Here is a 26136-nt window from a genome sequence, read left to right on the forward strand (position 1 = left end):
AGAAGAAGTTCTGATGCACATTTTTATCTTTGGTACACTTCCTTCTACCCTTGTACTTCCCATCTCCAGATGATTTGTCATTTTGCAAATGACTTAAAAGTTGCAGAAGGCTTACAAAACCACCAAGAATTACAGTGGAATTCCCTGACCTTGAGCATACCACATCATTACAAGCGGGTGAAAAGCCAGCAGCAATCATGTGCACTCTCTGTCTCTATATGCAATATTCTATATGACATTGAATTTAAGCTAACCCGGAATTCTTAAGTTAAACTGCCAAAGGAAAAGCTTATCTTCCTTTCAGATAATTACACTAAGTTTTGCTTGCCTAATTAAAAAATAAAAACAACCTCTTCCCCTCCCCCAAACCAAAGCAATTTCCTATTCAATTTCAAAACAAGATTTTGCTACACAATTACCAGAAGCATTCATATGAAGCAAAAATATTTCAAGAAAAGTGTGTTTATCTTTACAGCCAACACTTCTGTCACCTAGAGCTACCTGAACTTAGCAGAAACCGTAAGACAGGTTTGCCTTGCCTTTTTAATTTTTTTTCCCCCTCCCTGAAGTGTAGTATGTATGTCACATCTTTGGCTCTATTCAAAGTTGCCATAAAAGACATCATCTTTCCTGTAACAACTTCCAACAGACACACAGTACTGTAGGGAAGAAAACATTATGAAGAGTAATTAAGTCCAATACAACTAAAGGTACAGAATCAACTAAAATGTAAGTATTATCCTAGTCCCATTATTCATCTTACCGTGATTCATTAAAAAGGCAATGTAATAGTAACAATAATAGTTCTGGTAAGTAACAGTAATAATAGTAACAGTTAATTTTGGGATACTTACCTATTCTGAACTTGGGTAGCTGCAAAATTTACATAATTCTTCTTCTCAAGAAGTTTGGCCAACAGGTTCTCAATTGCACCCTTCTGGTTCTGAAAAGCTTCTTCCAGAAATTGATACCTTTTCAACACGCAAAAGAAGATATCAATCACCAAGGAGCAATGTGCTGAAACTAAGGGTTCCCAATTTAGATGTAAAGCTATGAAATTATGAAAAAAATATGACAAAACACAGGAAAAAAAAATATCAAACTATATGTATGCTGATCAGTGTGCAAAATGTTTCAGTGTTGCTAAAATCCTTTTTAAGTGTCCAGAAGACGGAAACTCTACAGGTCACTTACTCATCCCAACTACACAGGGAGACAATGACCTGCACCATTTCACAAGATATCGAGCTATGGAACACCAGCTAAAGGGGACACCAGAAACTTCACAGTTTGACAAATCATTTTGTTAACATTAGAGGAGGAAAATGCGCTAATAGCTTAAATACACATTCAATGATACAAAAAAACCCCAAAAAAACAAAAAACCAACCAACCAACCACCAAACCCCTATCCCAGAAAAACAGGTTTTCAGCTGAGATTATACTGCTCATATTTTACTGAATTAATTTAATCAGAAAGAAAATACTCCTATTAAAAAAGAACTTTTTTTTTTTTGGTACTTCCAAGTGAACAACTATCATTCCCTTCCAAGTCCTTCAATCAAACAGCTACTGTGTATCGAAGGCATCTTCCATTACTTCATCTAAAAAGAGTGAAAGTAGCTATATCAAAGGAAAATAACAAAATTGGTTGCACTTTCCCAACATACTATGCATCACAAGAGGAATCAACAGTGCAACAAAATCAAAATGCCTATGTTGAAAGTGGCGAGGGGAATTAAGTAGTTCCAAGAGTTTTCATCTTTTCTGATTGACTGTTCAACTACCAAAAGATTCCCCCCAAACCTCAGGATTCCTGTCAGTCATTTGCCACTTCCTGTCTTTACAGTAACTTCGTGTTTCTGAAGTGTAATTTGTCAACAACAGAGAAAACTCAGGTTCCCAGAATGTCTTCCCTTCTTGCTACACTAAATCCCAACGTTCAAATTGGCAGAAAACTCCTACAATTAAAGTGAAGCATCTTGTAAACCGCATTAAAAGTAACCTATAGTATCTCCCAACCACACCTGAAAAAGAAAGTAGCATCTTCTTTTGTCAAAATCTAGTAGAACATTACAATCTAGTCTAACAGGAAAAGACTGTTTGGATATATGATTAAATTTACAATAACACTACTTTTTGCTTCAAATTACTCTCAATTATGATAGGAGAGACTTAAGCAAAGAGAACAGTATTCACAACAGAAACAACTCTGCTCCTGTTCATTCAGTTTGTACCAGCAATAGACAAGCTTCAACTACAAGAGTTTAGATTCCTTAGTCTCTATGTTACAAGATTGCTTTTTCTAAGAACAGTCTAAAGTTCTTGAAGACAGCATCACAAGATTTTAAGTACTATAATGCAAAAAGTAGCATTACTAAAGCCCAAAGGCCACAAAATTTGAAATGTCTGGAGATCTGTAGATGTTCTAAAACCGTTTTCATTAAGTTGAAAATCAGTTTTCCACTTTAAGGGGGGGGCGGGCGGGGGGCAGGATCTACACTTACCTAGTACTGCTAAAATTTTGCTGTATCTCCTTCTACAGTCAAAATACTTTTTAAAAAAATTATTATTATTATTATTGTATTGTACTTCTAGCTTCCAAAGTGTGTGGACTGAAAACCACCTAAACGAGAGGAATCACACACCATTAGGCTGCTAAAAAAATGTCAGCTTTCTACAGAATCACCAGCAATTCTTTCACTTGAAGTTCTGAACTGAACACTGCTATCGAAATGGTGATTCGTCCTCCTTTGGTGCAAACTATTAGGATTTCAGGTAAGAAGTAAACAGGAACTTAAAATCAATTTTTGTTTCCACTTGGCATGATTTTCCTTCAATGATTTAGTAAGCTTCATAAAAATATCAGTTGTACTTCATGGCAGACGAAGCAGTTTCCCTAATCATCTGTAATTCACATCTGCAGACAGAACAATTTTTAAAGAATATTCTGCAACAAAGCATGTCAATAGCAAAGTATTATCTTCTCTTAGTGGAAGAGAATAGGTAAGTAGAACAAGATACATCTGTTAATCCATTAGCATCATGCACAAAACAGATACAAAGAAACCAACTAGAGTAAGTTAGTTAACATATCCTAGGAAAGCACACTTTCTGGACAAGCGTGTCTTTCAGGATATTTATGATCAAGCTTATGAGACAACAGAGCAGGAATAACTGAGGTTGTTAATACTTTAATAATACTAATTTAAAAACTAAGAGTTCTCCATTAGGCTGCTGTAACAGTCTATGAGAGTAATTACTACTCTGGAGAAAAAAAAACCCACTACATTCAATATTGCAACGTCCTGTCAAGCACCTTTACAGAGAAGTGTTACTTGTAGATTGCCTAGGAAAAGCAGTGCTGCAGTGACTGATAAATACACTGCAAAACACTTTTTCAGACAATCAAACAACTATATGACAGAGTTGCTAAAGAGCAGGAAGTTTTACGGTATCTTAAGAGGTTCCAACTTTTTTCTAGAAGCTAACAGAAAAGCAAGCTCCAGAGACAAAACCCATCATTTCTTTTTACTTGGAATGAGGCAACTTTCAACCAACTAAAAAGCAAACAATTCTTCCCTCTGTACTAGAAAAATATATTATTCTATGAGGCAAAATTTATACTTTCCTTTACAAAATTACCCTAAATTGAAAGACTGTTGCATACTAAAGTATATCCTTTCAAAGCATTACCTCATTCATGACTCACTGCATCACTCTGGCTTCTTTACAGCACCAGGTGTTCAGGGCTGTAGCAATTTCTAGTCAAGTCCTGAATAGAGGGACAGCACTGGTAAACGCCTGGCAAGCTAACACCTTAATCACACCAAATCGCCTCAGACCATGTTTTGAATCTACTCTTAAGATACTTGACAAAGCTCAACCAATTGATCACAAAGTTTTCAGTGCTCCACACAGGTTCTCCTTTGCAAGTGATCACTTCAGTCCGACAAAGAGTAAATACAACAGTATTAAATGACACAACTGTTTTAAATCAATGCCATTTCATCCTCTGAAAAAGTGCACCACAGGAATTAAGACATGGTAATATTTGTACCTGTGTTCTTTGTGTTCCAGTAACTGACAGTCTCTGCATGTCAGCCTGTCACATGTTTCACAGAAAAGTTTTAACTGCTCTTGTTTGTGGACAGGACAGAAAACAGGACGTTGACCAGATGCTCCCACGGCCTCTGTTTTTAAAAATAAACCATTTTGCATTTTAAAATAAAATTTAGACAATCTGAAGAGCAAATGACTAACTTCCAAGTAACAACCGAGAATTTGGACAAAGACAGCTACAGACCTGTTCTCACCCTAAAGTTACCATGAATATATTCTCATTGAAATATTTACAGTGCCAGTGGTTTATAGCTGTTTTTGTTCTATTGTATTCAAATAGAAGGAGGAACTCCTCTCCTATCACAAACACCCAAAAGACACTGGCATCTGTAAGAATATAAGAACTGTACACAAACACGTGTTTGAAGATTAAATTGCATGCAATTTCACCTCTGACACACTGAAGGATGGGTCAAACATCAAACTTTTATACTGTCAAACATACATAGGTTTTCTAAATTATCACTTCAAAACCTTTATAAACCTCATTAAGTGATATGCAACTGAAGTGGTAAATGCAAAGCAAACACTGCCCTTGTTAAGAGTTACTTAAACCCCAGATAAACTGCTTAACTTTTCCACTTATGTAAACAACAGATAATGTCACAATATAGTTCTGAGTACTAAAGGGTGCTGTACAGTCTTCTAAAGATATTCTGAGCTTAGCACAGAGGAAAGCAGCCTTTGGAAGATACAGTAGGTAAGGTTTAAAACATGAATGTCTTCCTCAGTCTCCAACATTTCTGAAGCTTGTTATGTCATGCAAGTTATTGTAAAGAAAGAGAGCTCATGAATCTACAGCTGATAATCATTAACAGAAATTTAAAGTCTCCAGGGCATATCTTAGAGTCTAACAACAAAGAAGGGAACAAGCTCCTCTGAGAAAATAAGGAATAGTCATTTCCCACAATCAAGAGCCTTACTAAGGATTGCTGTACATCAGGTCAAAGGAAGGGTACACTCTTGCTGTGTACGAGCATACCGACTATATGTGGGCTTCCATCTTCATAGACACCAACCTAAATTCCTGAGAGAAAGTTTACTTTACTGGGAAAACCATTTTTCATCACGTTCCCACTCAGTAATTCTCTGCAAGGCCCTGGAATTTGATTTCAGCCTTAAGGGTTTCTCGTCTACTAGGATTAATACGTTTAAACTTATTAGGTAACATTTCTTATTAAACAATACCCATTAAGATATACAGAGAATCCTCTCCAAAAATAAAGTAGATTTGATAGAGCAAGTGAGGTAAGATCATTGTCTAAAAAAAACCTAAGTTCAGTAGCAAACTTTAACTATTAATACGATTTTGACAAGAGTTAGAAGAAAACAAAGCAGTGTTACTCCTTTGAAATGGCACAATGAAAAAATCATGAAGATCTTAACGTATTTCAAATGTAGAGAGAATGCAAAATGTCTAAACGTCTCTTCCTCAATATGATCAGTCTTCATATGCCTATAGAACCTACGGGTCTTTAAATCATAACTTTTATCCTGTTTACAAATAAAATCTAAGCTAAAAATCTAGTTACCTTTTACCTGTTTCAAGAATGTTTTCCACATTACCTCAGTAGGTTACAAATGATATACAGTCAAACAAGTTAAGAATTAACTTCTAATAAAGCTGCATGTCTAAACGTGTACACACACTTTGCACATTAAATTTTGCTAACTGAAAGAGATATTAAACCTAAAATAAATTTTAATTCCACATGTACTCAGCAATATCAATACAACAGCAACATTATATCGAATAAGACTATAAGCTTATCGGTATGTACTTCTCTACTGGGATAACTTAAATTGCTCCTTACAACCAAGTACAGAAAAATGTATCATTTAATTTCCTTGGACCATGGAGAAGATTAACAATAAGTCAGTGCTCTCCAGACTTCTACACCTCCATTTAGGGACTTACTCTACTAAATAAAAGGATTGTTAAGAATGGATCTAAATTCTTACCAAAGACTGCAGTCTCATTCTGTTTCTCCTGTACTTAAGGGGGGGTGTGGGTTTGCGGGTTTTGATTTTTTTTGTTGTTGTTTGTTTGTTTGGGGTTTTTTGTTGGTTTTGTTTGCTTGGTTTGTTTTTTTTTTTTAATTTACATTGGACATCAAACTGTACAGGGTATTAGCAAATAACCCATTTTAGTTCAAAATTGAGTTTTTCCTCTATTTTTAGAGCTACCAATTTTGCACTGGTAGCTTTTTACTAAACTTTCCCCAAATCTCTAGGGAAAGCCATACAGCTGGTTGTGAACCTAAATAATCTTCCCTCTCTCTTTTTACATGCAGCGAAGAGAAAACATTTTTACTACAGGCAGAACTAAGTGATATCTAAACACTCACCTGAAGATACATCCTCTTTTTTTCTGATCATATGATCTTTAGTAAATTTTACTCTCTGATGAGCTTCTATGCAAGTCTTGCACAACCATTCCCCACACTCTACACAAAATCCAACAGCACTAGCATTATCTTCACAGCTTGTACACACCTGCAGAGGGACATAGTCAGTTACCATAATTTTCCTAGAAAGGATTAACATGTAGAGAAACAAAAACAGCATGTGAATTCAGGCAAGCAATAAAGTGCCATACCTGTTCTGACTTCTCATCAGAACTGCTTGGTGTTTCTGAAGTGTCTTTCACAAAGTAGTTATCCACCAGATCTATCTGCCTGCATTCTTGGCGACATATCGGACATCTGATTACACCAACTGCAAAACAGAAAAAGTTTCCCAGTATTAAGAAAAAGAACGTGAAAACCAATACGCCCAGAATCAAAAGATGACAAAAATGAACACAAAATCCTCTGACTGCTCATTGCATAGCATAAAAGAACAGATTCCACAGCTGACATAACCCTTAAAAACCAGCTGTTACCCATGTGTAACAGGTTTCCCACAAAAAACACCCCAGCAACAACAAAACACTGTGACAGTCTGACAGTTAATGTCTCAAGCATCCAATAAAGAGCTGGCAAAGGAGACGGTCTCTGTGGAAGCACTGGGGCTGTGCAGGCAGCGCTGGGAAGTTGGGGTGAGAAGAAAAGGTCCCATGGAGGTGGGGCCGCCCTCTTCTGAGGCTGGACTTCCCTGTCCGGAGCGACGCCGTGAAGGGCCAGCAGAGAAGCTTTTCACGACACGTGCCAAGAACGGTCAGACCCTGACCAGACCCGCAGGGAGGGAGAAGTAACTCCCCACCGATCCCCAAGCCCACCAACCCACTTCCAGAAGACTGAGGGTACAAACTACACGTGCACCAGAGCCAAGAGAACTCTAGAAGCGTAGACTGCGCATGACACTTAATTAGCCTAATGAGTCCAAGTGCCCACCCAGAGGAGCAGCAAGGGATTATGAGAGGAACGCAAATGGCATCCCCAGGCAGCACCCCTACAGAACTGGGCCTCTGGGCTGGCTCAGTCAACAATGGAACCAGGACTGAAGAAATCTTTATTTTTTAATGTCTCTCTCCTTTTTCTCCCATTCTCTATCCCTATTTCCCTGCATAAATGGCAAGTCTTGTTGGAGCATGTTGTAAGATTTGTGGTTGGTCAGTGTATGTAGGTTTACTGCTTGTTGCAGAGGTTGCAAGGCTTACTGACAGAAAGTTTCATGCCAATATCTGTTGTGAATAAATAAAAGTTGAGTTCTGTGAACTGAGGAATCCCTGGTGTCATTTCACCTTGATCCTGACCTGAGAAATAGCAAATGTGTGTCATCATCCCAAGAAATTGGGACATGACAAAACACAAACAAAAAAAATCCCACAAACCACATGTTGGAGAATGGCTCAGAGACAGGGGCCACGAGCCCCCCGAGCAGTTGTACGATCAGAGCCTGTTCTAGGGGCTGATGCTGCCTCGCTGATGCTGAGCCTCACCAGGGTTTGCCTGCAGCTGCTCGCAGCTGCCGATACAGGAGGAATGTCAAGGATGCTTCGGCCTTGTGTATCGTAAACAAGATAAGAGGAACTAGAAGTAGTGGAATGAGAAACTTAGTGGAATGAGAAGCTTGTGCTGTAAGCTAACCGCAAGTAGGTGGACTGTGCGAATACGACCTTTAGAGCTTAAGCCAATCAGGTAGTGACTAGTAGGCATAATAATTAGCATTGTCTGTATAAATATGTGTACCCTGGACCAATAAAGTGAACCATGCTTTATCACTCACATTGAGTTTGTCTCAGCATGTTCCTCTGCTGCTCACAAAATGGTGCCTGAACCGGGACCGGAATAGAAGGATAAAAAGGACGGAGCAGCAGACGCAGAGAAGCACCGGATACAGCAGCGTCCGGGGGGTCAAGAACGACTGAACATTGGATCTCCGACGTGCTGTTCCGAGGGCCTGAACTGACATAGGGGTTCGCCGTCTGCGAGGGCTACTAGCAAAAGCTGCAACTGGTGCCTTAATCAGGGAGCATCAGCAACATATCAAAGTAAGGGAAATGTATTGTGCCTTAATCAGGGAGCACAGGGTCGGTGGTGCCTTAATCAGGGAGCACCGGGACGGCGGTGCCTTAATCAGGGAGCACCGGGTCGGTGGGAACTACACTGTGCCTTAATCAGGGAGCACAGGGTCGGCAATATGGAACAGGAGGTAGCCCTTTACAGTGCTTTTTAGAAAAGCGGGGAATAGATTGTGTAAAATCATGGGTAGCTTAAACGCTGAAAACTCAATTGCTTAAATGCAGAGAGGCTTCCAAAGATCATGAGACTGTGGTCATGGGAAGCACGGAGGCGAGGCAGCGGAGGTGGGCATGAGCCGAAATAGAAAGCATTGGAGCCTGGAGAGCTGTATTGCAGGACAGCCCCTTCGCCTTAGCTAAGACCGCGATGGAAACAGACGCGGCAATAAGACTGCTTCTTAGTATGCTCTCTAAGAGAGGTGAAAAAGAAGGAGATGTCCACGATCTGGTTAAGTGGGTTAGAAAACGGGTCAGAATGAGTGACCCCTTGCTAATAATTAGCCAACAGGAGTGGTGCGAAGTAGGTGATTTATTGTGGGACGAGACTATCACTGGAGGCAATAAAGGCAGTGAAGCACGACAGCAAGGGCTGGTCTGGCGAATGATCGTAAAAGCTCTGGGGGAGATGCAAGCAGGAAAGAAAGTAGCTGCTGCTGCTATGGAGGCTATTGGTGCTATACCATCTCCACTGGTCCCTGCTGAAACCAACCGTCCGTCACGATTAGCCACCTTCTTCGGGGTTAATCAGCAGCTCCGCTCTATTAAGGGCATGGCACCAAGTGTTCCTGTTTGCTCCACCGCGCAAGAAGTGGCAGAGAAATCAGGCGGCGTGGGGGGACAGGGGGGTGTGCCCGCAGAATGCAGTCCAGCATCTGGCAAGAACCCGGAAGCAGCGCCTCTCCCAGCCAAGGAGGCGGGCCCACCTGACCCCTCCCGCCAGGGGGGAGCGGCGTGCTGCCCCAAACTCCGCCCACCCCCCCCCCCCCCCCCCTTCGGATGGTTCCGCCCCTGACGGCGCGTCAGCGTCTGAGTCAGAGAGTCAGACGGCGCCTCTGTCCGAATTAAAGCAAGAGGGTCACACATCGGTAAGGGACAGGGACAGAGTCCAAGAACCTGAAAGAGAATTACAGAAGTTGAGCTACAGAACAGAACTCTGCATTTACAATGACAAGAAGAGGAAGCGCTGCCGGCAGCCCCCCCACACCCACTCCCGTCACCCTCACCAGAACCAGCTCCGCTTTTAGCTCAGCCCCGATGGAGTGGGGTGATTCGGGGTGCCTTGTTAGAAGGGGACTGGCATGCTGCTGGGGCGTTGGCCTGCCCGGTAGTGACAACGGATGGGGGACACCCGGGAACACAACACCACAAGATTCTCCTCGGGGGGTCTGGAGACTCCTTACGAACTTTAGAACTCTGAACTACCATCTGGGTGTTTCAACATCGACACTGGTATCAAAAACTTGTTCATGTAGTATCAGATTCATTGTATGTTGTGGGTTCATTTCAATGTTTAGAACATAGCATGGTGAAACCTGTATTAAATTCTGAATGGCATACTCTGTTGTTACAATTGCTGACACTTTTAAAACTGTAGGGGTGTTTTTCTTGATTGGCATAGTTTGTGCTTTTATTTTGCAGTGTCTCATCAGTCTCCTGCAAAGGGCCTGTCAGTGGAACATTCTTAGCACAAACACGAAACGGGGTCTGGATCGCTCAAAAACAGAAAGGGGGATTTTTGGAGTGGCTGGAAGATTTGTCAATGCACGGACCAGCAATGCTGACTGTCATTATGACTGTCATGATGGTATTGGGGTGTGTGTGGAAATGCTTTATGAATGCTATGAATCGAGCGTTAAAAGGAGTCTGGACTGTCCAAAAAGAAAAAGGGGGAAACGTGGTAGGATTTTTTGGGGATCAGGGTCATGCACTGACGCTACAGGGTTTGGACAATCCAGTCTGGGTCTCTGAGCAGAAAACTGCCACAAAATCCTGTCCTTGAGGTCACCTGGAAGGGCAAGAATGGGGAAGTCAAGCGAGTGCTTCCTCCCTGTTTGAATGCCTGGATGCACTAACCACAAAGTAGATTTAGTTTGTTCACGCGTGCTAACGATGCAGACCTATCACAGCACTCCCGGGTGCGTGATAAGTGCCTTTAGCCAATAGATTGTAAGCCTGCATGCTTAAGTTGTGCCTTGCCATGTATTAAGAAAATCTCTGAACAAACGTTGGGGCAGGCTCTGCTCGTACAAAAAGAAAAAGGGGGAATTGTTGGAGAATGGCTCAGAGACAGGGGCCACGAGCCCCCCGAGCAGTTGTACGATCAGAGCCTGTTCTAGGGGCTGATGCTGCCTCGCTGATGCTGAGCCTCACCAGGGTTTGCCTGCAGCTGCTCGCAGCTGCCGATACAGGAGGAATGTCAAGGATGCTTCGGCCTTGTGTATCGTAAACAAGATAAGAGGAACTAGAAGTAGTGGAATGAGAAACTTAGTGGAATGAGAAGCTTGTGCTGTAAGCTAACCGCAAGTAGGTGGACTGTGCGAATACGACCTTTAGAGCTTAAGCCAATCAGGTAGTGACTAGCAGGCATAATAATTAGCGTTGTCTGTATAAATATGTGTACCCTGGACCAATAAAGTGAACCATGCTTTATCACTCACACTGAGTTTGTCTCAGCATGTTCCTCTGCTGCTCGCACCACACACCCCCCCCCTCAGAAAATGATCCCTTAGCTAGAATGAAGTTGTGACAGTTTCTACATCATACTCAGTTTTTCCTGATTTCTTCTTGAAAAAATATACATATTTTTAGTCATTTGTTCTCCCCAAGCAAATCTTTCTTTCTTTTTTTTTTTTTTTTCCCTCAGCTTGTTCAAAAGACACTTGTTAATTACTTTTTATAACAATCTACTGTCCAGTCTGTCTCAAAACAAGCACTAAGAGAGGTGAGCCTGGATAGTCAGGTGTGACTTTAGTGATGCTCATGAAAATGTCAAAGTAGTAGTGTGTCACAATATTCTCCCAGATACAACAGAGGATGTTTCCTAACATAACCTATTTCCATGAGGTCAGGGAGGCAGATGCAGTAACACAAACTATCTGAAGGTTCTTCAGGGTTTTTTCAAATAGTGTTCTTCAGAGAAAGCTAATACCAAACACAGGAGTTAACAGCAAAAGATCCTCTCAGGACAACTACACCTGCCTTTCTGCAGCACATACAACACTTTGCACACATAGATATAAATGTATACACTCATAGCTTCAACACTGGATACCAGACTGGCTCCTTTCCAGTATCCTGCTTTGTTATCTTCTGTAATTGCTAAATCAGAGTTTTAAGCCCTCATTGGATCTGCAAAGAAGTTACTACATGAACCAAACTGACATTTAAACATATTATATGAACAACCTACATCAAAGGTTTGAAAACTTGTTTACCACTAAGGCAGTGGTTAACATCATCTTCCCAGAAGTGTCATCTAGTCTTAAATCAAATTCTTATACAATTTCATTGTGAATATAATTTTCAAGGAGGAGCTTTCAAAGCAATTGCCTATTTTTATACACTGAGACACCTGAAGCAACTTTGAAAAATGTAATTAAATGATGATCAACTCCTTTGTGGATATTCAGTTAAAACAGTAGGACTTACTTCAGGGAGATTAATTATGTTAGCAGTAAATTAGCATTAATTTTTTCAAGTGCTAAAATTAACGATGGCTTCAGAACACATAAGATTCACTGCAGAGCAACAGCAATAATCCAACTAAAAATTCCCTGTCTCATCAAACCAAACGTGCTTTAACAGCAGGATGTGGAAAATAACCAGTATTTCAATCCAAGAGCTTTCATATACAAAATGAAGCATCCCCTATATGCAGAACCTTGAGATTTTCTTACTACCGAAAGTGAAAATTCTTTAGGTAATACTATATGAAAGCCATATATCAGCTGATGTGTGTGTATACTTACAGAACAAAAATTTCAAACATTTACCATTAAAACTAATCCATTTAAAACAGAACACAGCTAAATCTGATTTTCAGTGCTGTCTCGGGTAAATCACACAAAATACTGCAGAAGGAAAAAAAAAAAAAGCAGGCCACGATCTATAATCTTTACACAACAGAAAGTGAAGTTCCACATATGCAAATAGCTTCCTGTAAGGTAGATTTTGTTTTTAAACTAGACAAATCACTGGAAGCTTGAGTAAAATCAAGCCTTTTGATGTCAAAAGAGCAATAGAACAGGCAGACCATGATCTGGATTCTGACCGTGGGTAATCCCACCTTGCCCACTGCTTCTGTCCAAGAGGACACAGAGAACAGGTAGTTCATAAATACTGCTCTCAAACACGCACTTCTTGCACCTTGACATTCAAGTACACTTGGCACAGAAGTTGCCACTAGTGTTCTGCACACCTCAACACATCACAATCCTTAGACAAGACCTTGCAATTCTCATTCAGCATATTACACTTGATTTTCACATCTCAGTGCCCATTATTTCCAACAGTAGCTTTCCAGTATTATACTAGCCACTATACATCTCATACTCATGTCCCAGTCTTTCAATCTCACATAAAACAAATTAATACAGCATCATTTGTACTAGACACCAAACTGCATTGCTGAAAAGATATAGATGCGGCAGGTCTTGTGAGCGGAGAGGGAAAAGTAGAGAAAAATCACACCAAAATAGCATTTACATAGAAGAAAAACAGAAGGAAATCCTCACCTCTCAAAGCTTGACATAATTTGCAAGCTAACGAAGTTTATGGTAAAAATTTAATATGAATGTATTTTAGGACAAACCAAGGCTCAAATGTTTATATAACTTACTAGGAAAACACGGTTTCACTGCCGGTTTCAGTCCAAAAAGATTCTTACGTAAGAAAATTAAAACTAAGTAAAAATATCATCCAACTGTACTCCAGCAGAACTTATTAAATAGCTTTTTTTGCATCAATTTAAATTAGTAGCTTAATACTGTGTTAAAAAAATTAACCCAAACCAAGTACATACTTCCACTGTAACTCTGCTTTCAAAAAAGGCACAAAACTACTGCCAAGGAACATATTGGATAGCACATAACAAAAACTAATGTTAAAAGATGAATCTTTTTTTCTAAAACACTGTTGAATTAGAATTAGACACATTCATAGAAATTATGAAGGTCAGACTGGTTTATGACTTCCCCACAATTCTAATTATTACCATAAAGACTTCCTACATTCTCAAAGATGGCTTCATATTATTTTGATACCATAAATCAACTCAGAGTTTAACAGCAGCACTTAAGCAAAAATTTGAGAATCAGGAAGTTTCTTACAGACTTCACGTTTAAAATCCCATATAGCTCAGCTTCAACTAACCATAAAACAGAAATGCTTCTTCTCTGGCAAAAATACTAGAAGAAATAGTAAACATTGACTGCATCACATGAAACTGCACTGAAGGCCTAAAACATTTTGAATGGCAGTTCCTTTCTGATTTACAGTACACTATCATCAAAATACTGTCATCAGCATTAACTACAGGAACACAGTTATACTTCAGATGCGCTCCCCCCCACCCCCACCAAAAAAAAGGCATCCCACAAACTTCACTAGCTGTGCACAGATGCTCCTGTGGATATCAGTACTTTCATAAAGAAATCCAAGAACAATCAGCCTTTGGACCTAAAAGGCCATGGAAAGTGATGAACTATTTTACAAGAGCTGCAGATAACAAATGTGCTTCCAAGCTTCTTACATTGCATTAAAAAGACTGGCATCACCTAGTTTTCTATTTGTTTATATCACAAACCTCACAATGGTGTGTAAGACCTGTAAAAACCATGAGCATAGACACTTACTACCTCTTCCACAGTACTCACTATACACAGCTCGCTATATGTACCAAATTTTCCCTTCCTTGCCATTTCCAGTAGCACTGTGGTGAAATGAATTACATCCTATTCCCAGCTAATTGTGCAGTTCAGATCAGACTCTACTTTTTGTCACACACTTCCCCGGACGTTATCCAGAACAGCAAAAATATTTTCAAGCATACATGTTTACTGTCCCCCATCCACCGCTACATACAACACATAGCCTAAACTGAGTTTTGTTTCTCTTCTTTTACCCTACCTAAGACTGATTTAGATGAGAAGCAGGAACAGTTTCTTACCTGGAAATTTGGTTTGAGTGTCACCAATCCGGTAGGTAGTAAAAGCCTGCCTTGCACTGTCACCCCCACTCAAAGGGAGATAGGTTTCACTTGCCATCTTCTCACATCATGAGCCATTCCTCCCTACCAGAGTTTCCAAAGCCTGCAACAGAGGGAGAAAAGAAACTCCCAGATTCCTTGTGACACGCTCCTAAGGAGTCTCCTGACATGGTCAGAAAGAGCAATTTGCCTGAGCCACTACACTGAGCTGAGGAACTCCACAAAGGAGAACTGACAGAAGCTCGTCGCTGCAAGAACAGTCAGGGACGGACCTGTACGAACTACAGCAGGAATCAGCCCGAGCTGCTCCGCGCCCCAGCTCCCTCCAGCAGTGACAGGACTCGAGGCAGAGCCCATGGCAGATGGAAACGGGAACACGGGCCACGTCCCAAGCCCAGTCACTGCCCCGGGAAGAGCTGCCCCTGCCCTGCTCGGGGGCACACATCTCTGCAAATCAGACTGTGGGTCACGACTGCGAAACCAAGGAAAGGCCGTACAGCTAGAACATTGTGGCGCGGCTCCAGCAGCCTTGGCAACTCTTGCCAAGGTTATCACCTGCACTTCTAACCGAAGCAGAACACAACACCTCAGGTGAAGAGTTTTGTCAGAGCAAAGAGAGGCAAGTAGCACAAATTTACTATTCAACACGTGTTGTGTAGTAGAGTTATACAACTGCTAGGAGTCACATCTTCCTTACATTGCACATCAGAGAGTCCTACTTGTCAAACAGCACTAAAGAGAGTAGCTTCTATGTAATCCTTTTAACTGCTTATGATTTAGATAAAGCACACTGAACTATACCATAGACACCAAAGGATGTCAGAAAGTGCAAAACTGAAGTAAATTGAGGAGAAAAGGCAATTTTATTTTTGTAAAAACAGAAAGACTGCTAAAAAATCTGCAACAATCCAGCAGCAAATCACAATGGAACATTTCAACAAACTTAAAATTTTAAATAGAAGATGCTTTTAATCTACCACAGTCAACTAACACCTAAGGCTGCAAGAAAAGTATTTTTCTTAATTTTAACTGTGACCTATGGGAATACCTTGTATATATTTATGTTTAAGATTTCCCAAGGGTAATGACATTTCTCTGATGGTTATTTGCATGCATCTCAAAATAGGTAATTTTTTCAACAGGTTAATATAACTACAAAAGCCTTCATCTTAAACTAGTTTTAACAGGAAATTTATTCAAAACCTGCTTAGAATTAATTTTTTCTGCCCCCAGTACACCTTTGCTAAGCAAGACATACTCTGCCCAGTAAGACAATACATGTTCAACTTATACCTACTATTTCTGCACAAGAAGAAAAAACACTTGGAATTTTCTGAATCTTATTCTTTGCTCCCTACCCACACTTCTAGAAATTCCCTTCTGGAATTTCATCAGATGTTTCAGAGACCATCTGCAGAAAAGCAAGGCTTCCTGAGCCAGTAAGCATTAACCTGTTTCCAACCCAAACCCACACGCTACTATCCTCTCACTTGGTCTCCCAGATTTTGTTTACAAACACCAGATAGAAGCTGGCTGGGAGCCTCCAGCACTGTAGCCCTGGGGTTAGAGAAAAGGGAACACAGTTAACAGCTAGCCATGGAAACTTACCTACTTGCCACGATCATTACACCAGCTAAAGCAAAATAGCTAACTTTTGTAAGCCCTAAAGAACCTCCTCTAACCAGATCTGCTCTGAGCAAGAGGTCAAGCTAAACACGTCTTTAAGTCCTGCAAACCTATGCAATGCTGTGCTCCTTCAAAAACAGTAACTTTAAAGAAAACAGCTTAGATTTTCTGTTGATACTTCCGAGACACCGATTAGCACTAGCCTAAAACTCTACTACATTGTCCACTGACAATCAACACCAACCTTCTACAATCCTAATTGCTGTTGAGTGAACAGCGTCATTTTAGACATCTGGTTTTGAACACACGTGTTTGTTTTGGGTTGAAATGCGTCCGGCTGATTCCCGACAAAAAAGCACTAAGTGAATATAAGAAAATTCAAAATCCTTTTAGATGTTTACATTGTTATAACGATGATAATGCTTCACATTTTGGAAAATACTTGCAAGCACTCATGCAATCTAATAACTCAAACTTCCGTTTTAAGTTCAAACTTGGCATGTACACAGTCCTCTAAGGAATGAATCTCTGTCAGGTTTCATTTATTGGTTGAGAACACCAATAGTAAGTACTGAATGTGCATACTATTTACTTTTCTCAGAAGTGTAAGGATCCAAATATGTTTCTGCATAGCCATACATCAAAACCCCTGTTTTACTTTCAGTGATTAGGCCTTGAAATAAACCTTCACAGGTCCAGTGACACAAACAGATTGAAATCTATCAGAATCTAAATATCTTTTTTAAAAAAAATTAGCTGTTTTCAAGATCCACCCCTAACTTTTTCTTTTTTTTTTAACAAATGATGCCTGCTTATATCACAACTGCCATGCACTGATGTGACAACACATTATATTTAATAAGGAAAATCAATTTATAGCACAGACATCAATTCTTATAAAAATAACACGCCTACAATGTTCTCAAACAAAACCATTATTTTAAAATATACTATTAATTCAGACTGAAATTTAAGTTTCAAACCAAGATTTTTAATAAGCCCAGAATATGAGCTGAACAGTTTTCAGGACTCAGCCTTTGCTGGACTCCAGCATATATTCATGACCTTCACTCATTAACACAGAAGAAAGCTAAAGAGTCAAGAGAGTTCAAGCGATGTGTACTGACTTTCACTGAAACTAAGATGGCCTGCATTTATATAGCTTAAGTAGTCTATTTGATGCAGGAATTTTCAGACTTAAATTACAGTAATTTCTAGACTTAAAATACAGTAACTACTACCTAACTCGATTTAAGTGATATGCCACGTTCTCATAGACATCGCACCATTTTTATGTCCCCCTTCCAACACAAATTAAAAATAGTTACTGCATAATTTAAGGTACAATTAATACAGTTTCTAAATACACAAACACTGGGGATGGGAGTTGAATTCAGCATATCAAAATAATTTAAGATACTATACATTATAGCACTCAGTAGTAAATTTATTGTTCCTCAAAGTATATTTACATGCACCCTAAGCAACTGTGTATGTTTCCCTTAGGCTCTCTGAAAGCATCTTGCAGCTCTTTTTTAGTTTTTCAGCCTAATGAAGATTGTGACATTCACGAGGAGCTGGGAGAGCCACACATTCCCTCTGTTGAGATAATCTTAAGAGAGAGTGTAAATATCTTGGTAAGGCAGTGAAACCTCAAAACAACCTATCTTTCCAGGAACAGAAGCAGCAGTGAGTGCATAATAAGCTGTTTGCAGTATCTGTAACCATCTGAAATCTCTAAGTTAGAAATAAACATTCTTCAGAATACTGTGATACAAACACAAGGTGGCATTTTCTTGTAACCTATTTGATCTGAAACGAAGAGTCCAGCTGGACAGCTGAAACACCAGGCATTAAGAAATCATCTTCCACCAAATAAAATGCATGTTCTAATGACCTATTAGTATAAGATGCTACTTTTTATGCTAAATAAATAACAAAAATACATGTTTTAAATACATAAATCCAAGAACTTCTAATTTTTCCCCATCAACAGCAAAAAAAAAATATTTCACCAGTGTGATAGGTATGAATCTACCAGTTACTTCTTTATAATACAGCAAACCACAGCCTTAGATAATTGTTCTAAACTTTAGTCAGTGTTTCTCAAACTTTCAGGAATTGAGACCATTCTTCTGTCTTCATGATCAGTGTCTCAAGGGAGTTGCAACAGGGTAGAAGAGATGACAATATGGACCACAAACTACTGCCTTCAAGCATCCCTACTGTTTTCAGAATGAGAGCAGCAGCATGCTTTCATCATGAAAGGGTACTGTCAACTCAGAAAACTGCTCCACAGGTACTGACCTCGCACTCAACTCCTAGTAAGTAGCTTCCACAGTTATTATCCAAGAAATACACATATTTACTAGTTTAAGAACTGACAACTGTACAGAGCAAAATCTAAAACTAATTAAGAAAGCAACCAGGAAAATAACAAAAGAAAAAAAAAAAAACACACAGTTATTTTTCCATAGTACTTGTAATTCTCTTAACTAGGTGTAGAAACGCTGAAAAATAGCAGGCAAATTTAACTGTATATAAAAGAGTACATGTAATCCAGCAGCGAGAGCCTGAAGTTAAGTGTAACCTGCTTCAGGTACACCTAGGGATACCACTTCCCATTAATTCTTCCTTCATGAAAAAACACCTGCTCATGGTTAAGGAGTCTAGAGAAGCACTTTCTGGAGAAGTGGAAGTAACACTTCACGACTATCAAAACCCATGCCAACAGGGAAGGAACCTGCATGACTCTGCAATGTGGTACTTCCCTGTATGTTGAGAATGTCCATTTTGTACCTGATTTACTGGTAAGCATTTCATGTGCCATTCAACCATTGAACTTTGTCCACAAAACTGCATCTTCTGGTTGGTCAATGTCTCATGTTCTTAATTGACCTGCTGAGCTAACCCATTTATTCATGCACACTTAGGTACCAGTACAGGTGGGTCATACACATCCTTACCAGTATACTCTCCTGGGCCCTGTATCCACACCTTGCTCAAATCATCTAAAAGCTTTTGATACAGCAATCCAAAGATGAATTCTTACTTCACCAAAGCACATAATCAAGCATTCTTAAAATGTGTATAACAAGAATTAATATTCCAGTTTATATATACTTTGAAAACTGTGCTTTGTGTTGTTAACACACTTGTATCCTAACAAACACAGCGGGATTCAGATAGTCCTGCTAACTGCTAGTAAAATAAACCTAGCTTTCCAAGTTCTGTATCTTCCACTAACATATGTAGTGCAAAACGTAGAATCTGAAATTTAACAAGAAGGATCACAAGACCAACTGATTGCTTTAGTTAATACATTTATGAACTATATTTAATGCATCATCTTTTTAAAACTGATGGACTTTTTAAGACCACATCTGAAGTGAACCGCTTCTGAACAGTGTGGAGAAAAGAACCGCAACCAAGTAGGTTAATTCCTTCACTATGCAAGACAGAAAAGGCTTGAGTTCTTGCTAAAACCAGAAAGATGTCACCAAACAAGGTCTCTTTGACCACAGGGCCCAGTTAAGACCTGCAAAACCACTTACCAGGGCCCTAGTTTGGCCTGTAGACCACAGCATGTGAGTCACTCCATTAAAAGCTCCAGAAGCCTTTAAATTCCAACCCTGAACATATAAAAGAAATAAAATTCAAAGCTGTGATTTCAATAAAAACACCTGGAAGAAGCAGTCTACACTTGTCTCATGGCACGGAAGTTACGCATGTGTAGTACACAGGAACAGGGAGTCAACTGACAAACAGCACTGCGGTGTTTTAACTCAGTCCACAGGAAACATGAATCTGAAAGCAGGTGTCCTACACACACCATTTCCAATTGCGCATGTAATGCTATAACAGCAGTGAATTAGATTTCACTTAAGACCAATTTTTTTCGAGCGCCGGAGCACTGAACACTTGAACACCTCCTCACAGACACAGCTCTACTACAGCACCCCTGAACGGCAAAACCAAATGTTATTTCCACTTTAACTGCAAGAGCTTCCAAGTTTCAGCCGCCACTTGAAAAGACGGCGCAAGCTGCTGAGGGGCCTTGCAAGAGACACCCCGAACCGGGGCAACAGAAAGAGCGGCGGCCAGCGCGCAGCCTCTCCGGGCACGGCCACGCACAGCGCCGGCAACGCTCCGGGTCCGAACCCGAGGGACGCGAAGCCAACCGCTCGCTCGGTGCCAGAGGCGAGAAAGCAGAGCGCAACGCGGAGAACCCAGCGGGGAGAAGCCGTCCCCCGCGCTCACCTTGCTGGATGTCGCCGTTGGCCCCGCCGGGCACCGGCACGCTGAGCTGCCGCTCGGGCTCGGGCAGGCAGCGCCGGCAGAAGGAGTGCAGGCAGGGCAGCAGCTTGGGCTCGGCCTCCCGCCGGCTCTGCAGGCTCTGCGCGCAGACGGCGCAGGTGTCCAGCAACGAGAAGGGCCCCGGCGCCGCCGGTGTCAGCGGGGGCACCGGGCTGGGGCCGGGCCCCGGAACCGCACCGGGCCCCGCCGCCGCCTCGGCCTCGGCCTCCCCGAGAGCGCGCTCCGCGGCCGCCGCCGCCGCCGCGCCGGGGCTCTCCCGCTCCTCGGGCGGCGCGGCGGCGGGAGGGGACACGACCACGGGCTCCAGGCCGGCGCCGCCGCCCGGCGCGGCCTCGGCAGCCCCCTCCCCGCCACCGCCGCCTCCTTTGTTTTCCGCCATGTTTCCTCCTTTGAACCCGACTCCCCGCTCCGCGCACGCACGGCGTCACCGCGCGGCGTCACCGCGCGGCGTCACGGCGCGGCGTGCGCGCGCCCCGGCGGGGAGGCGGGGCCACGGGGGCGTCCGCAAAGGCGCGTCGCGACGTGCGCCGGCCGGGGCGGGGCTGTCACCGCCCGGCGAGATCAATCCCCATTGGCCGGCGCCGGCGGCCTCCTAGCCAATCGCCGGAGGGGGGCCAGAGCGCGCGGATGGGAGCGGGAGATGGCGGCCGCGGCGCCCAGAGAAGCCGCCGCTGCCACGGGCACCGCGGCGGGGAGCGCTGCGGCGGCCCTGCCGTTACCTCCGGAGCCGAGGGCCGGCCCCGGCGGCAGAGCCAGCCCGGGAGGAAGCAAGGAAGCCGCTACCCCCCGGGACGGCCCGAGGGAGCGGCGGGGGGGGGCAGCCCCGGCCCGCGACTGAAGACGCTGCCGGGGGAAGGAGCTGGATCAGCCGGTCAGCCGCGAGGATGCTGACGGGTTGTGGTGCGGCGAGACCCGCAGCAATGCGGCCACCGTGCTGTACCACACGGGTGAGGAAAATTATAAATACGCATTAGAAGGTAAGGGGGTGATTCACATTACACCCGTGCAGCGCAGGGCAGGAAAGCCCCTCGGGCGCAGCAGCTCCTCCGGGACACCGCACCCCACCAGCGTTCACCCTTGCAGTGCCACTCCCCGCGTGGGGCTCCCACAGCAGCCTCCCACGCAGGGCCAGTGGCTGGGCTCATCGGGCAAAGCCGACCGCGCTGACAGCACTCAGGCTGCAAAGAAGCCATACAGAAAGCAAAACGCTTATTAAACGCATAGGGGGAAAACGCAAAAACATGAAAACAGCTGGGGTTTAAGAGCTTCTACTTTAGGTATACCAAAAGTAAAACAATTCACAGTACATTTAACGGTGCCCATAATACATTTGAACAGGACATTCTGAGTCCACCCCGCCTTCTAGAATTTAAAACAAGGAAAAGAAACAGTATACCTTTTTATCACCTTCCATAAATGCATCTAGAGATTTCTACAAACACATAGCATCTCCAAAGTTTTTGGTTTGTTTTTTTAATGTATGCTGCAGTAAAACAGTAGAGGTTAAGTCACTGGAATTCTTGCTGGATATTCTCCTTGTTTGCTTCCCCGTGCTGCTGTTTGATTTGTGAAATTTCATTTTCTAGCTGCACAATAGTTCGTTCAATCTCGTAATTTTTACTGACAAGAGACACCCATCTGGAAGGGAAAAGAAATAAAAATGTCTTCAAGTGTTATTTAACAGTCCTGTTTTAAAATCAAAGACAATTATCACTCCAAAGAAAGCACAAAGACATTGAATAAAGCAGCGTCTTTCTCAGTACCTGATAAATCTCAGTTGATATCAATGGTAATTTGAACAATCAAAGGGATAAAAAAGTAGGTTTTAACGCTGTTAAACCTTAACATACAAAATTTCATTTACTAGGCTCAAATCCACTACCCTCCAGTATTTAGATATAGAAGAGTTTAAGAAGCAATTTAAACAGGCAATTTCAAGCAGCTAATACGCCCTTCCTTTCACATCTGTTCTCACTGATTCACTAAACCACAGTAACTATTACACAGACATGAATTACAAATCCTTTAAAACACCTGGAGCAAAGCACCAGTATTCACACAGTAACATCCTGCAACAGAAAGATCACTGATGCTCTGAATGGAAGAATTTGAAGCAAAAGACATGCTTGTGGAAGATTTAATGGAAAAATTCTAGATACTCACGTCGATTCCATTTCTCTTAGTTTAGCCCCAGCTGTGAGCTGCATGTTCTTTCGTTGCCAGTTCAGATCTTGAATGTTTTTCCTGGTGAGAAAAAGATCTATGTATTTTTTTTCTCCTTTCTTTATAATTTGTAATATCTGCTGTTAATTTCAAAATATACCTAATCTCTAGACATACTACCAGAAAACACTTGTGTAACCAGGACCATAACTACAACATAAAGATGGACAAATCCCAGTAGAGGGCTACACGCAGAATCAGAATTAAAAAGCAAAACAAAACAAACAACAACAACAAAAAAAACACACACACACAAAAAAAACAAAAAAAACCAAAACAAAACAAAAAAAAACTTCCACTCTACTACAAGCAAAGCTTCAAACATGCAAGCCTACTGCTCCTGGACAAGTGCAGAACAGAGAAAACGTTTTTGTTCTCTCTGAAAAAAAGTTAGAAAAGATGAATGGCTAATCATTCACAAAGCACCTGGGAAGTGCAGAATACTTAAACCACTTTGGTCTCTAAGTAGTTCTTAGTTCACACTGCTAACGCTCCTATTCTGTTCGCCTCCTTGCCATAGGTCATGGTGTTCCTTTTGCTTTCCCAGCTTGAGTTCTCCTTCTACCCTGTCCCACATTGATTCTGTCCAAGACAGTAATTCCAGATAATCTAAACACACTGATAAAAGGTATTGATAAAAGATATGAATCACTATGCAACTTGCCTTCTACCCATGTCCCAGTATAGTCTCATCTTCAGACTGAAAATGACAGCACCTAAATCTGAAAGCTGAAAAGCTTTACATTGCAAGTCCACAGGATGCTGTCTAGAGTGAATTACGAAGGTGCATTGTTTCAATGTACTACAGCCTCCATCCCTGAGTAATCCATCTCAGTAAACTCATGAAAACATCTGCTTTAAAATGATAGGCCAAACCTATCATCAGGGAACATCTCTTCGCTGAGACAACTGCACACTAAACCAAAGTTTATCAGCAGTGAAAAGAAAATATGACTGCATTTCAGAGAGGGTTCCACCACAATCCATTCTGTTCAAAGCAGGGGTTCAGACAAAATAAAACAGACTTTGAGTGGAGTAGGCACTATGAATGTAACTGCTTAGGGAGGGCACAGTCAGATTTCTTAATTATTGTTATTAATTGGTCTTTTTTCCTATAACCATGGCAGCAGCATATAGACAAGCCTTTGTATAGTTTGGGTGGGTGAGGGAGGCAGGAAGGGGTTCACTTTCCTTCCAACTTCAGTATGAAAATATGAAAAAGAATGACTCACCTCAACTTCTGAAGCTCTTTCTGGGCTTGTTCTATCATATGAACCAGATGTCTAATAGCAGAATGCAAAGCAAAGCATTAAGAAAACATACAGTTGCTAGATCAGACCCATTTAACCTGCAATTTAACTCTTCAAAGTTAAGGATGCAACAAGCCACCTCAATGCAAATACCAGATAACTTGTCCTCAGTGCAGTCTGTGCTCTTCCCTCACGAAGGGAATGACAACACCAAAACACTCCAGTTGTAACATACGCAACTTTAAGACATAAAATTTCAATAATCACTATGGTTATCACTTGCCATTAGCCAATCAAGTTTTATCTTCAAGCTTGTTACTTTATGCTTGTAGTGTTCTGACTAGAATGCTACTGCAACGTCTCCCTACCTTATCACCCACCTTCTAATTTTAATTCTAAAATTACCTGTAACCAATTTCTACTGTTTCCCTCATATAATATTGTCAGAGCACAAACACTTCTTTTCACTTCCTGACATATGTGTGAGCTAATAGATCCTCTACCTGCCTCCCTTCTCCTAAGCTAAGCAACCCTTTGCCTTCTCTCAAAGGTTATGTTTCACAATCCTTCTGTCTACACCTTTACCTAAGGTTAAGCTAAGCCTTCTCAGAAGCGGACACTAACGTTCTCTGCCTGACATAGCCCTGATGCTTCCTGCAGCCACACCGTCTACAACTTTTTTTGGCTTTTGCAACAGCTTTATTAATAACGGCTCCAAGTTGAGCAGAATCACTAGTAAGTCATCTTTACTGCCACTACTGAATTATCATTTTACAGGCTGTCATTAGTCCCTTTAGCTATCCCCCATTAAGGCCCATTATCAGCAACTTGCTTCCCAAACAATAACTCCAAAAATTGAAGATTGGGATGTATTGAAAGACAGGCTATTCCTTGGCCATAGAGATGGTTCCATCTCTTTCAGATCTGCCTCCTTTTCTTTCACATCAATCTCTCTCAAAGGGGCTCAGTTACTCCCGGGCGTGTTCTAAAGGTCCCCATTGGACGCATGCAGCAGAACATGAGAAACACACAGAGGCTGAAGCCAGAACTTCAGCTAGGTTCAGCAAAGCAGATGAAGGCCTTACTCGTTGTACACCTTCCAAGCGTTACAGCCATGCTGAGACATCAACTCCAGGTTCTCGATGCGGACCGCCTGGTGCTCCAGCTGCGCCATGGAGTTGTTCACGCACTCCTGCCACGCCGTGATGTCGTTCTTCTGGCCGGAGGACGGGGCCGGCAGCTCGTACCTGGAACACGCCGCCCGCCCGCCCGGCTGAGCTGACGGCGCGGCGGGCACCGCTCACCCAGCGGCGCGGGGCGCGGGCACCGGGGGGGGCCCGGCCGCCTCGGCTCACCTCTTCATGCTGAGCAGCTCCAGCGGCTGCCGGGCGGCCAGGCGCTCGAACTCGTTCCGCATGATCTCGGTCTGCGGGGAGAGCGGTGCTGGGGCGGGAGCGGCGGGGCCGCCCGGGGGAGGGGGCGGGGGCGGGACCGGACGGCGGGGGGGCGGGGCCTCCTCACCTCGAAGGCGCTGTAGTCGTGCGCCGGCAGGTAGCTGAGGTAGTTCTTCGTCGGCCGGTACCGCCGCGTCTCCTCCTCCACCAGCGCCGCGGCCTAGCGCACACGGGGCGTCAGACAGGAAGGCGCCGCGCCGCCCCGCCCCGCCGCCCCGCCGCGCACTCACCGCCTCCCGCACGCCCGGCGCCTCGTAGCCCTGGTCGAAGTAGGGCAGCGCGTCCACCACCACGTCGCCCGCCACCAACCCCGGACCCGCCATGGTGATCCCGGACCCGCGCTCTGCGCCTGCGCCGGGCCGCCCCCGGCCACGCCCCTCCCGCAGAGCGCGTGCGCACCAGGCCGCACCCCGCCAGCGACGCAGCGACGTCGCGGTGGCCCCGCCCGACCAGCCCCGCCCACTTTCCCCCCTC

At 42.8% G+C, this 26136-nt stretch overlaps 2 protein-coding genes across 5 annotated transcripts in view; both read right to left on the reverse strand.

Moving 5' to 3' along the window:
- TRIM33 (tripartite motif containing 33) overlaps nucleotides 1-21153 on the reverse strand; it is a 43180-nt gene extending 22027 nt beyond the window's left edge. For 2 of the 4 annotated variants that reach the window (XR_006166003.1, XM_042799998.1), the window contains exons 1-5: nucleotides 20679-21142; nucleotides 6722-6840; nucleotides 6471-6618; nucleotides 4061-4193; nucleotides 855-971 (exon numbers count right to left, since the gene is read on the reverse strand). Coding sequence is in view for 3 of the 4 variants with exons in the window: in XM_042799998.1 (XP_042655932.1) it covers nucleotides 855-971; nucleotides 4061-4193; nucleotides 6471-6618; nucleotides 6722-6840; nucleotides 20679-21114 (953 nt within the window). In the remaining variant the exon portion in view is untranslated. Of the gene's footprint in view, nucleotides 1-854; nucleotides 972-4060; nucleotides 4194-6470; nucleotides 6619-6721; nucleotides 6841-14753; nucleotides 14875-20678 lie in introns of those variants that run through there. The other 2 variants (XM_042799997.1, XM_032987265.2) reach the window with 2 other exon arrangements.
- An 834-nt stretch (nucleotides 21154-21987) lies between these two features.
- Nucleotides 21988-26106, reverse strand: BCAS2 (BCAS2 pre-mRNA processing factor). The gene is made up of 7 exons (XM_042800013.1): nucleotides 25893-26106; nucleotides 25730-25822; nucleotides 25564-25634; nucleotides 25294-25455; nucleotides 24191-24241; nucleotides 22899-22979; nucleotides 21988-22373 (listed from the first exon to the last, which is right to left on the reverse strand). The coding sequence occupies exons 1-7, from the start codon at nucleotides 25983-25985 to the stop codon at nucleotides 22244-22246; spliced, it is 681 nt and encodes a 226-aa protein (XP_042655947.1). The 5' UTR covers nucleotides 25986-26106; the 3' UTR covers nucleotides 21988-22243.
- Between the last annotated feature and the right edge of the window lie 30 nt (nucleotides 26107-26136).

This window comes from Tyto alba, unplaced genomic scaffold (assembly GCF_018691265.1).
Source record: "Tyto alba isolate M040663 unplaced genomic scaffold, T.alba_DEE_v4.0 Super-Scaffold_30, whole genome shotgun sequence".
NCBI classification, from domain to species: domain Eukaryota; kingdom Metazoa; phylum Chordata; class Aves; order Strigiformes; family Tytonidae; genus Tyto; species Tyto alba.